The 12,647-nt window shown below is 42.7% G+C and overlaps 1 protein-coding gene across 1 annotated transcript in view; it reads left to right on the top strand.

Annotated features, from left to right (window-relative positions):
* The first annotated feature begins 4,151 nt into the window (after window positions 1–4,151).
* Window positions 4,152–12,647, top strand: part of FLT3 (fms related receptor tyrosine kinase 3) — a 35,562-nt gene continuing 27,066 nt past the window's right edge. The window contains 1 exon segment of the mRNA XM_042867095.1: window positions 4,152–6,600. Within this exon segment, the coding sequence (XP_042723029.1) occupies window positions 6,525–6,600 (76 nt within the window). The 5' untranslated portion in view covers window positions 4,152–6,524.

Genomic DNA, 12,647 nt, shown 5'->3' with positions numbered 1-12,647 from the left:
GGGTCTGTCTCCGGGGTGCTCTGACAGATTCGGTGGAGAGAAATTAGCAAAAATATACGGAGTGAGCTTTTCAGTGTTGTGCTGAAACCTATCTGAACCTTTCTCCCTCAGAGGAAGTCTTTAAGGGCTTCGGGAAGGAGCTGTGTGTTAAGCTGGAATCTCAGTCAGTTCTCGCAGTCAGAAGGACTCCTCCAGCTTACAAACCAGCTGTGAAGTACAGCAGTTGTTGTGCCAAAAGTGAAAATTGGGCAGAAAATTGAGACGGTGACTGGAGTCAGAGCTCTGATGCCAGCCCAACATCCAAAGAGAACAATATGAAGTCTGTCAGCTCTCTGCCGTTCACCCGATTTCAGCCTTCTTGCCTCCCAACTATGGGACAGAGGTTCCATGCATGCTATGCTCCTGCAAATATAGGAAAATAGGCAAAACAGTGGAAATACCCTATTGGCTTCTCTTTTAATGTCTCTCAGGGGGAGCCCAGATACCAACCACAGTAGATACACGTGGGGGGAGCCCTCGTGAGCTCCTCAGACATGGGGAATGCAATGGTCAGAACTTGCACCTCTTTAGGTAATAAAAAGCAGTTGGCTTTAGCATACAAATCAGAGGCATTCCTAGCAGCTCCTGCTGTGGTGCTTGCAGCAGTCCTTAGTTGCGTGTCACTCAAACCGCGTCATTAGAGTTATGCCTCTGAGGAGCAAAGTCCCAGGCTTGGTTGCTGGGAAGCTGTTGGGGCTATGGATGACACTTCCTTCAGCTCCTGCAGTGAGGAAAGAGAGGGTCTGGAATTGCGTTGTTTTCTTTCTTTTATCCTACTCATCCGTGCCTTGGGAAGATAAAGAGTAGGGGACAGCTTTCACATGGGAGAGGCCTTTGGATCATATGGGTTCATGGAGGAGAATGGGCGTTAGGAGAACCAGTGCTCAGGGAATGCCAGGTGTGGGGAACGAGAGGAGCCCAACTGCACCTGCAGAAGTCCTGTTATCAGCAGTCTGTGTATTGGCCCTTTTTCCAGGGATGATGTCCTCTGGGAAAAAAATCCTCTTCCCTTCAAAAAGATCAGACTGAGTAGACTAGTTATGCATGTATCTGAGAAGGCTGGGAGGGTAGCAGAAAAATGTTAATAAAGGGAGAACAAAAATCTCAGTTTTCACTCAGAGGTTTCCCGAGCACTGTGAATCTTTTATCCAGAGCTTTACTGCTGTGGATCTAATGGTATCAAGTTATCCTAGAAGAGATTTCATGATACGTGTAGGGAAATACCTTTTCTGGGTGAACTGGTTGAGCATGAAATGAGTTCTTCCAAGCAAAGGCTTCAATTGTGTAGCCACTCCCATTGCTGAAGTGTATTCTAACCTGTGTTTTCAGTCTTGTGAATCTGCTTTTCCCACAGCTCTTTTGCTGATCCATGCATTTGTGTACAGCTGCGTACACGCTGAGGTTAATTGGCTTGTGAACCCACAACATACATTATTTCTGCCTCCGTGCTGTAGTTCAGGTTGGAAACATCCACCCTGGATGCAGAAAGAGCTGAGATATTGAAGTGGGCTGTGGCACATGACCCTGCCAGCTGGAGTGCACAGATAGCAATGAGGCACACTGTATGATGCCATGGGGCTTTGGATTCTCCTCCACCCTTGTTGGTGTTAGTGATCACCAAACTCCCAGTGAACAACAGGTCAGTTTGGAAGCAACCTTTGTTGTTTGGTTGGTTGTTTGTTTTTTGCCAACAAAGCCAACAGTGGAAGGAGGTGGAGGATGGCATGAGCCTCTTTCTGTGGCTCTGGCAAACTCATGTTTCCCATCTCTCATTTCTGTTAAGGACTGGGACTGAAGACTGACCTGTGGCCATTGGGACCCTGACACCTTCTTATTAATCATAATCATGTGTTCCCATCCAGTTTTATTTGCACTGCCTGTTCCCAGTGGCCAGCCAGGACTGCAAGGTGTCCCATGAGCCATTCAGTATCTTTGAACTTGAACTGCACTGCTTTGTGCAGCCCACTGGGCATTCCTGCTGTGTAGCAATTGATGATGCTGCCATTCTTTTCACAAAGCTAAGTCCCCTGTATTGAAGCTGGTACCTCTATGGAGAACACTGCAGCTTCTGTCTCTGTCACATACCCAGATTTATTTTGCACAATATCCAGGGAGAAAGACAAAGGAAAAACAGATAAATGCCCCTGGGCCTTGTCCCAGTTTGTAGTCAAGTCGTAACTGCAGCGTGCTTTTTGACCCAGAAATGGGAAAATACTCCTGTATGCGTATATATGGGCACAGCCAAGTGACAGAGCTTTTATGAGAGAGAGAACAAAACATTATGAGATTAAAAATAGATGGGGGGGCAGGGGTATAAAAAAGGAAATCCTTGGGAAGGAAATCCCTGCCAAGAGTTCTTTTCCCCAGCCAAATCAAGTTGCATGTGCCAAATAGCTCTTTCTTAGCATCAGAAACTGTATTGAGAAAGCACTGCCCACTATTGAGAGTGACAATTTCTCTTTGTGTTGACACAAAATTAACATGTTTAGTAAATCATGTGGAAACAGATCCTGAAGTTCAGGCTTGCATTAAATAATAGAAATGAATGACAGTACTTTTTGAGTGATAGAGTTATACTAGCTGTGATATTTATTTATTCATCTATTTTTCTAAGGCATGGGCAAGACAGTTTTTGTTGGCAGGCATCTTGTTAAACCTACCAAGTAGTAGGGAAAATAATGCCTGAGCACTATTGTGTTGTGTTTTTTTTAACACTACGAGTAAGTCTATTAGGAGATACTATCTCTGCTTAAAAAACTGCCCTTCCTTAATGTTACTGAAATACATCAAAGGAAGTGTTTTTTTAAAAATGGTTTTGCATAATGTAACTTCAACCTTTAAAGTCTCAGAGTGTATCATTAGGCAAAAAAAAAAAAAAAAAAAAAAAAAAAGTTAGCAAAATGTATGAAAATGTAAGTATAATCAGAGCCCACAGTGATACTGAAAGGAATTTAGCATTTGTTTTTCATTTGTTGTTGGTGATGGTGATGGTTTGTTGTTTTTTTTGTTTTGTTTTGTTTTTTAAGTAATAAAGCCCAATAACTCAGGATATAAACCAACTGGTGTCTGAATTCTTAGGGAAATTGCCACTCTTGAGAGGATTAATCCACAAATTTTATTTATTTATTTATTTTTAATCTTCCTTTGAAGCGTTTGCAGCTGACTAATAGACAGGATGTTGGACTGAATGAACCAGGCTGCGGTAGCAGTTCCAATGGGTCCCTGATGGGGTAGTTGGCTTTACCATCAGTACATGGAAGAAACCTAATGTTGCTCCTGACCAGATTCCCATTCACATGCAAAAAAAAATTCATTCCAACTCAGTGAAGTTTTGAATTCAAATCAAGTAGCAAGTCAGGAGCTGACCTTGAAGTGTTCCTTCTTACACCCACAGTAATAATGTATGCTAACATGTATGTCAATTACGTATGGGGGGAGGTCTAGCCTTAGGCTAGAGTTCATATTAATACAAGCAATAAAACATTAGCTTAGTGCTGGTAATCCAGCCTTATGGTTTAGCTAGGGAGTTTCCTACCTTCTGGCAACTCCCACAGGAGCTGGCTTTATCTGACTGTTGCAGTGAAGGCCAGCCGTAGTGTGACATAACATGGATAAAATCCTTGGTAACAACCACAAGGGGACAAAGAAGAAAACTGCTGACTCAAAGGAATGCTCAATGGTCATTTACATGCATATGGCATTTTTTGAACTTCCCTTGCTTGCGGTCTGAAGTGTTTAAAATTAAATAAATACACTGGATTTTATGCATTTATTTTGGGTACATCCAACAGATATGAACAGTCCTGTCCTAGTTGCTGGCATCTTCTACAAAAGCTTTTAAACTGAAAACAACGCACGTGCTTTGACTTCTGTTATCAGATCAACTACATCACCAGCAACAGGTTCTGATACTTAATCACAGAATCACAGATTCATTAAGGTTGGAGAAGATCACTAAGATCATCTACTCCAACCATCAACCCATCCCCACCAGGCCCTTTAATCCACATCCTTCTGTGCCATATCCACACATCTCTTAAAAACCTCCAGAGATGGTGACTCCACCACCTCCCTGGGCAGCCTATTCCAGTACCTCGCCACTCTTAGAAGAAATTTCTCCTAATATCCAACCTGAGCCTCCAATGGCACAATTTGAGGCCATTTCCTCTTGTCCTCTTGCTGTCACCTGGGAGAATAGGCTGACCCCCACTTTGCTAAGTCCTCCTTTCATGCAGTTGTAGGGAGCGATAAGGTCTCTGAGCCTCATTTTCTCCAGGCTAAACAATCCCAGTTCCCTTACCTATATCCCATAAGACTTGTGTTCCAGTTCCCTCACCCACTTTGTTGCTTTTCTTTGAAGATTGTGATGCTTTCCAATTAGGAAAGTTAATGCCAGTTTGCATCTCAACCACAGAAAGGCAAAATATATTTAATGAAATCTCAGTAGCTTCCAGTGAATACATCAGGTGGAAGAGAAAATAAAGCTCTTTACCCACTTGCAAATTTTGTAATAATGGACAGGCACCCACCCCTTGGCACACATAGAGGTGTTCAGTCAGGTCATCATCTTGCCACCCACTGGGCACTAGCAGTAAATGACTGGGGCAGATTTCAGGTAGTTTCAGAAGAACAAACTGTCTGCAAACCAATTTCTGAAGGCAAAAGCTGTATGTAGATGTATTGAAAGGGATGTAAAAAACAGAAGAGACATGAACCTACTGGAGCATGTTCAGTGAAGGGTCTTGAAGATGATTCGCATCACATGGGGGACGATGCACGAGTTTAGGATATTTGACTGATGAGATAGAAGTGAAAAGGCTGGAATTGTTCAGCCTGAAAAATAGAGAGATCAGTGGGGATCTTATCAGTGTGTACAAATATCTGATGGGGGAGAGCAAGAAGACTGAGTCAGGCTCTTTTCTGTTGTGCCCGGTTCCAGGACAAGAAACAACAGGCACAAGCTGAAACACAGGAGGTCCTCCTAAGCACCAGGAAGCACTTCTGTGCTGTGCAGGTGGTTGAACGTTGGAATAGGTTGCTTGGAGAAGTTGTGGAGTCTCCATCCTTGGAAAAAGTTTTTCCAAACTGCACTTGGCCCAAGGCAACTGGTTCTAGCTGGCTGTTCTTTGGGAAGGGGTTGAACTAGATAATCTCTCAGAGGTGTCTTCCAACCTCATCCATGCTGTGTCTGCACAAAGCAAAGGTCATCTGCCATTCAGGAAAGCAAAAACATATTATGAACTTGTTCACAGCATGGTATTTCTCTTTTTAAAATCATTTCTCTGAGACCTATGGAGTCCTATTCTTCCTTTCTCAGTTTTTACACCTTTGCTGATGTATCCCTCCCTAGTTTTCACAGCACTTCAACTCCTTTGATGCAAAGCACTGCATCAAATACAAACTTGTCTTCAGCACCAGGCATAAATTTATTGCCTCAATCTGTATTTCTTAGGCAGTTTTATGAGAGGCTATGTGCTCAACTCCATTAACAGTGCTAGCCTCAATGACTTTCCCTCCACTTCTGCAATTATCTGTTGGATTTTTTCTATGATCTTTTTTATGTGCAATATACCTGTCTAGCTCTGGTCCATCTACATTTTTATTTAATCTTCTCTTATGCCAAAGAAGCTATTTCCTTTCCAAGTATCAATACCAACCAAATCCATTCAAGATGTAATCTCTGGCAGGTTTCTAAGAACACTTTATTGGCATTGAGTTTATTTTCTTACTTGCAAGCTTTCTGGGCAAGGATTGTTTATTTCCAGTTCCCATACAAATGCAGAATGATTTTTTAGTCCCTAGCAAGTAAAAATACTGCCACTGAGGGAATAGCAAGCTGGAGGCAATGCAACAGCTTAGACCATAGAAGTGGATCCAGGGGGACACAATGTATGGATGTGACAGTCAGCAAAGAGCCTGACTGCCCCTCTGAAGGGACAGATGCAGTAACAAACCAGTGAAGAGTAACTCCAGCTGAAGTGGACTGGTTGGACCCTCTGCATGCCAACAAACAATAAGCAACAAGAAGGCAGATGCTGAAGAGCTGTGCACTGGGGGAGGCAGAGTAGGGACCAGCAGCCAGTCGTGGCTGTATCCCTGGAGGCCTGTGTCTGTGTGTGACCCCAGAGGCCTTTATTTTCTATCCCCTGGCCATGTCCTCCGAGCATCCGGAGCTCGATGTGAGCCTTCCTGCAGGCAGCGCTAGTTCTCTGTTCCCTGTGAGGTAAGCACAGATCCAGGCCACCACCACACACCCTCTCTTGACACGAGTCCCCAGGTCGGGCAGCCGCTTCCCCTGTCTGGCAGAAGGCCAGCTGCCATGGGGGCAGAGCCCTTACCGCCACTGGAAATATCCCTCAGCCCAGAAGAGGCCCCTCAGCTCTCTGGCACACAGCCGTTTCCTTCGGGCTCAAGACTGCGGTTCTGGCTTTTGAAGAAGTGGTTTTGCTGCGGGCAGTGACGTGTGCCCTGAAGACACCACCTGCATGGCTGGTCCCACACACTGGGGCTGGGGACAGCAGGGCATCAGCAGTATGGCAGTGTGTCTGCTGTGCCTACCAGGTTTCCCCAACCCGCTCCTCCAATCCTTTCCTCCCCGTGTCCCAACCTCTCGCTGCATCCCATCATATCTTGCCTTTCTTTCTCCCCTGGCTTCCTATACATTCCTCTTCTGCATCTTTTATTTTCCATCCTGCTATTCTTCTGTGTGTCCTCCTCTCTGTTCCATCTCTCTGATCTCCCAGCCTGGCTCTCGTCCTGATGCATTTCATGCTCAGAGCAAAAAGTATCTAAACGTGGTGCGTTTTTTTTTTGTATTCCTGATACAGAAGTATTAATACCAGCTTGACATGATCACTCTAAACAATATACCTACAGTTTTCTAGGTAAATAATCTTTGAGTGAGATGTATTGAAATTTGCATCTGTATCTCAGCAGGCTTTGTTGTTGAACAAGCTAAATAGAAGGTGTGGTATTAATATCTAGAAAGTATCTCTTCTTTTTTGGAGAGAAATTCTGCCAACACCTCAACTGTTAAGAGAAAAGAAAATAACAGCGTCTTTTATCTCAGTTGCCTCCAACTATTTTTCTCTGTCTTTAAAATAAATGGCTTGCTCCTATCAAACATGATCTTGCTGATTCAAAATCCAGGGCCAAGAAAAAAAGTGTTTTGTTTTGTTTTGTTTTCTGGTTTTCTCTGTTCTGATGCATTCCTGGGAAAGTTATTTAAGGTCCATTTTCATCTCCATATACAGGAGTAGTATTTACTTCAAAGAGCAAGTCTTAGATGTTATTCATTCATGTCTCACAGTCTACATGAGGTATTGCAAGGAAGGTGGAGTAAAATGAAAATAAGTATTTTATGATCTCCTGCTTTGCATGATTACTGATACTATTATTAAGTAGTAGCACTCAAAGATGGATTTCTGTGTTTTCTTCTTGACTGAGCTGTTCTACTCTTGCTGGCAGTGTAAAAGAATAAACAAAAACAATTAGCTTTTGGGATATGGTAGTTCCTGAAGGCCTCGGTGGAGAACAGACCAAAGCATGGCTGAGACAGCTCTCAGGAGTGAGAAGAGCTGAAGAAGGACTGGGGAGGACTGTTGCACTGTGTTGAGATATTACTTAGTCAAGACAGGGATATAGGGAGGAAGCAGTACTTCTGTTAAGGCCAGCAGATACAGGGAAGAAACCAATTACTTTGGGACATGCAAGCTGGATAGGGTTTGAAAAGACGGATGGAACTCACAGCAGATGTCCTGAGAATTGCTGGCTCTATGAATCTCTTCTCTTTAAAAAAATTCTGATGGAAAGCTGTTAAGCATTTAATGAATTATGTGTAATTTGTTAAAGATAGGTGTATTACCTGTAAAAATCCATGTATTGTCTAGAGCTAAGCCCTAATTTGGGTGAACACATAGCCTGTGTCTGCATGATGAACCATAACCATCAGAAATTGCAACACTTACCCAGCAAAAGGAAAGCCAAACTGCAGTAACTTCTGGAGGAGAATCTGCCCAGTATGTACAGAATGAACGCATCGGGTCTCCCTGTGAATTATACACTCAGAACTGCAGAAAATTCAAGACAAAAAAAGCATCTTGTCTGTTTTTTTTTTTTGCTGAAATAAGTAATACCCAGCAGCAAGGAATGTAATCCCAAGAACTTTAGAAAATAACAAATTCAGTACAATATATATCTAAATACAGATATATGTATATTAAAAGCACTACTCCAGTTCCTCATCTTCTTAATGTTTTCTGGTTATCCTAAACAAGAGCTTGTAGTTAATGATAATATTATCTAACATACAGCATTAGTGGATGAGGTGGGAGGATGGATGGGAACTGAGGCAGTAATACAGCTTCATGTTTCACAAGAGAACTTCTGTGACACACAGGGACTTTCAGTGACCTTTCTCACCAGAGGAATCTTTCCTTTAGCAACTGCTCCTGCCCCCTTTATTCGTGTTGCACCCGCTGCTAGTGAGAGCTGCTCATGGAGTTTTATGCAATTTCAAGGCACCTGAGAGAAACAAAGCTCTGAGCTGTTAAGATCTCAGCATGGGTGACAAGTGAGAGGAAGTTTTGTATGAGCAAAGGCTGCAAAGTCAGGCGTTAGCAGGCTCTGGATCAGATTATGCTGTATCTGATTGCACAAAACTCCTGGAACAATAATGTCAAAAAAAACCTTTGTAGAACAGAAAAGCATCTATTCCTTCTGCGTGGCAGAGAACCCAAAAACCATGAGATAGGACAGCACGTTCTCCCTTTTTAAGGGGAACTTTCAAAATGGGTGAGAGCCAGCAGGATGCATTTGAGTCCCAGCAGAAGGACCCAGCAGCCAGCAGGATTTGTCCATATCCCAGCAGTCAACCTTCTGCTCTCTGGCATCCATCTGGTGAGCAATTCAGAGCATGCTCAGGTGCTGAGCACCACTGCAAACAGAGAAATTAAATCAGTCAGCACCGCAGGGAGAATCCAGTTTGATTCTAACTATAATCTCTTTTCTGAAGCATGCAAAAATGTTGGTGCAAGATTTCTCCAGCTGTAAATGCTGGAAAAGGCTGGTAAGTGGTCTGCTTACTCAGGGAAACATAGTTGTGCCCAGCAAAACATGTTTTCATGGTCATCTATCAGTGTGTATTTCATGAATCAGAGGATAAGGCGTAATTTCTGAAGTGATGATTCCTGAAGGTGAGAAAGGATTATATGCTGATACAAGTGAATGTGATTTAAAGCTTTTGGTGTTTTGTTTATTTTGAGGTTTGGCCCCATTTACTTTTTCCTATCTTCTCAAAAAATATTTCTCACATTCCCCAAATTTCCAGCTATTGAGAAGCCAGTATGCCCAGCAGTGCATCGGTGCATGCTGCTCAGTGAAGCAGAGCTGCAGGCATCTCATCTTTCCACAGCATCCCCTTCTACATCTCTTCCTGTTAGGACCCCAAAATAGTATAGCACACAGAGCTGAATCCAAGCTTCCTCTTCTGTTGTTCCTGCATTTCTCAAAATGCAGCTATTGAAAGATACTGAAGTTCATGGCATAAGCTTAGTAATATGCAAGATTATGTACTCTTAAATGAAAAACTACTTTGGGTCATTATGTTGAGCTAGTTTTTCTGAAAATTTTCATAGAAGTGTTCATTGCAAAAGGAAGGGATGAAAACATACAGCAGACACTGATGGAATTGAAATTGGAAAGTAAAATATTTACAGGGCAAAAATACAGAAATATGGAAGAGTGGGAATGGGTAACCAATAGAGGCAGAAAGCAATTCCAGTTTTGTTTTGATCTCACAGTTTCAAAAGGAATGTAGGAACCAAAAATCAGTTGAGACATTTTTTCCTTTTCATATTTTGTAGCAAAGCCATTCTCTTTAGCTCTCTCTCCTTCTGTCTGTCCTTCCCCCACCCGCCCTTCAGGCTGTCCCTGTTCACTCCCTCACGTGCTGTCCAGAAAGAGAAAGACAGTGTACTGCAGCCTGCTATGGAAACTTGTTTTCATTTAAAAGAGAAGTTTTACAACAGTGGGATGACAAGTGATATCATTTCACTTTCTGCAGTGTTCTGTTGTCATTTCTCTTTTGGGCAGATCCTTTTCTCACTGTTGATGAGGTGCTGGAAATGTCATAGCTTTAACATTCAGTACTTAAATAAAGTAGCTCTTGCTTGCAGGAAAGCAGTAATTCCACTAATGTTGGTAGAAGTGCTGGAGTGTGTCAGGTAATGAGCCTGGAGTACTTAAACACAGAGTACTTTAAAAAAAAAAAAGAGTTAAAGCAAACTTACTTATGTCATTAGCTGAGACACGTCTGTTTGCTTTACTTCAATGTTGTGTATCCAGCTTGTTAATGGCATAAATATGTGCCATCCCCGTGAGCAAACATCCTGTAGAGGATATTCAGAAGAAGGACAGCTCAGCACCACTTGGTGATTAGTGGAGAACTTCTGTGGCAGCATTGCTGCTGTGCTTCTTTTACCCAAAGAATTATCCCTTTGTTCACAGAATCACAGGATGGCTGAAATGAGAAGGGAGCTCTGGAGGCCGCCTGGCCCAGCCCTGCTCCATCAGGGACACCCAGAGCAAGGTACCCAGAGCCGTGTCCAGGTGGTTTTGGAAGATCTCCAGGAAGGAAACTCCACTGCCTCTGGGGAGCCTGTGCCAGCGCTCCATCACCTGCACAGCACAGCAGTGCTTCTGGTGTTCCAAGGGCCTGTGTGCTAGTTTGTGCCCATGGCCTCTGGTCCCGGAACTGTGCACCTCTGAGCATGGCCTGGCTCTGACCTCTTGGTGCCCTCCCTTCAGGCATTTATAGTGACTTTTCAGCCAATTAAAAAAAAAAAAAAAAAAAAAAAAAAAAAGGAGTATCCTCAGCAGTCCCAGTTACTCTTTGTGAACTGGTTGTGAATGGCTGGAGTGGCATAAGCTGTGGGTTTCAGGGGGCTCCCTGCAAGCATGAGCTTGCTGAGTGACTGCAGATAATTCAGTGTGGGACCAAGATCCAGGAGATCTGAAGCTATCTGCAGGGTGGAAGGGCTGTCACTGACCCAGCTAGTTCCATGCAAAGCAGACAAAATGAACAGTAACAAGTGAAAGAACAGTTCAGCTGTTAGAGCTGAACTTTTATCTGCAACCCAGATGGTGGGTAGATAGAAAGTTTTCTTAATGAAATGAAAGGCAAATAAGAATTTGAATACAGCCCTGCAGTTCTTCCTCGCCCGAGCCTAGGTAACCACAAACCAGAAGAGGCAGGACAACTTCAGTCTTCAGCATTTGCTTCGTGCTAAGGTGGTAACTATTCTCAGATTAAAGCTGTGAGTTACTGACACAAACTGAAGACTCAAAGAGGTATTGATTATAAAGCAGATTATAAATTAAGGAGTAATATGATGTTTGGGCGAGTCAGTAACTGTAAAAGAAGTCTAAAACAGCAATAGGCGTTTGGGTTATTCATAAACAGGCATAATCCTGCACTAAAAGCAACTGATTCCCAGAGATACAGCAAGTCTCACATTTGCAGGAAGACAAGTATAGAATTAGAAAATCTGGAACCCGATAAAAATATATAAATCAAACTGGATTGTGATTCATTCTGGCTTAAAAGAATGATGAAACCAAAACACCATTCACAGAGTATGGTTTGGATAACAGTCTTCGAGAAACTTAATGGCAGAAGCAGACAGTAAAGCTGGATGTGTAACTGTTGTGAGATGTATGCCTGCACTTCGTGTCATCATTAGCTTACTTTGTAAGGCACAAAAGCAAACATATCTATAGGTAATTAGGAAAAAAGGAGTAGCTCTCCTGACTGCCAGCTATGTGTTCTGTTGGAAAAGGTTCTGCCTTGTACTCTGACAGAGAGGTATAAAATACATCCCCGGCGCTGATGTGAAATCTTCATCCATCTCAATTATGGTTTGTTAAAATTTCTGCACAATTTATAAGCTGGCTGCAATGAGGCATAGACAGAGTTAACTATCCTCCTCTAAGAAGAAATACATTACCATTAAAAAAGGCATAATTGCATAATAGGCATAATAAATGATATTGCTGTATCAAAAAATTTGTTAATACATAACAAGACAGAGGAGAAGTTCTTGGAAATGGTGGCTGGGGAGTCACAGGGTATAAAAGAATGTGTAAGAAAGTGGAATGGCTTCCTTGCAGCTGTTTTCATCTGGGGCCTGAAAAGGCAGGGCAGAGAAAAACTAAAAAGGTGGAAAATTAATTTGTGGACAAAGTCTTCTCTGCTGCATGTGATAAACTGTGCTGGAACAGGCTGCCTTGGCAGCAGTGTCCTGAGGCAGATTGAGCAACACAATTTTTCCTTCCTCGGATGTTGTGAAGAGGTTTTTTAGATTTGGAAAGACCAGGGAAGCGTTAAGCCAACAAGTTACCAACCAGCAAAACCTCTGCTGGCATTTACACTGAATCAATTACAAATGGTTAACAGGTTCTGGTGTGATATCCCTCCAAAAATAAACACTTTTGCAGAAATTTCTACTGTATATGCAGTAGTTCTTGTGGAAAGAAAAGGAAAGAGGAAAGGGAAAGGAAAAGAAGGAAAAGGAAAAGGAAAAGGAAAAGGAAAAGGAAAAGGAAAAGGA

This window comes from Lagopus leucura, unplaced genomic scaffold (assembly GCF_019238085.1).
Source record: "Lagopus leucura isolate 7727_CA_CO unplaced genomic scaffold, USGS_WTPT01 Super-Scaffold_100001, whole genome shotgun sequence".
Classification (NCBI taxonomy): domain Eukaryota; kingdom Metazoa; phylum Chordata; class Aves; order Galliformes; family Phasianidae; genus Lagopus; species Lagopus leucura.
The sequence above is the reverse complement of the archived record's forward strand: the minus strand, read 5'-3'. Positions and strand labels throughout refer to the sequence as shown.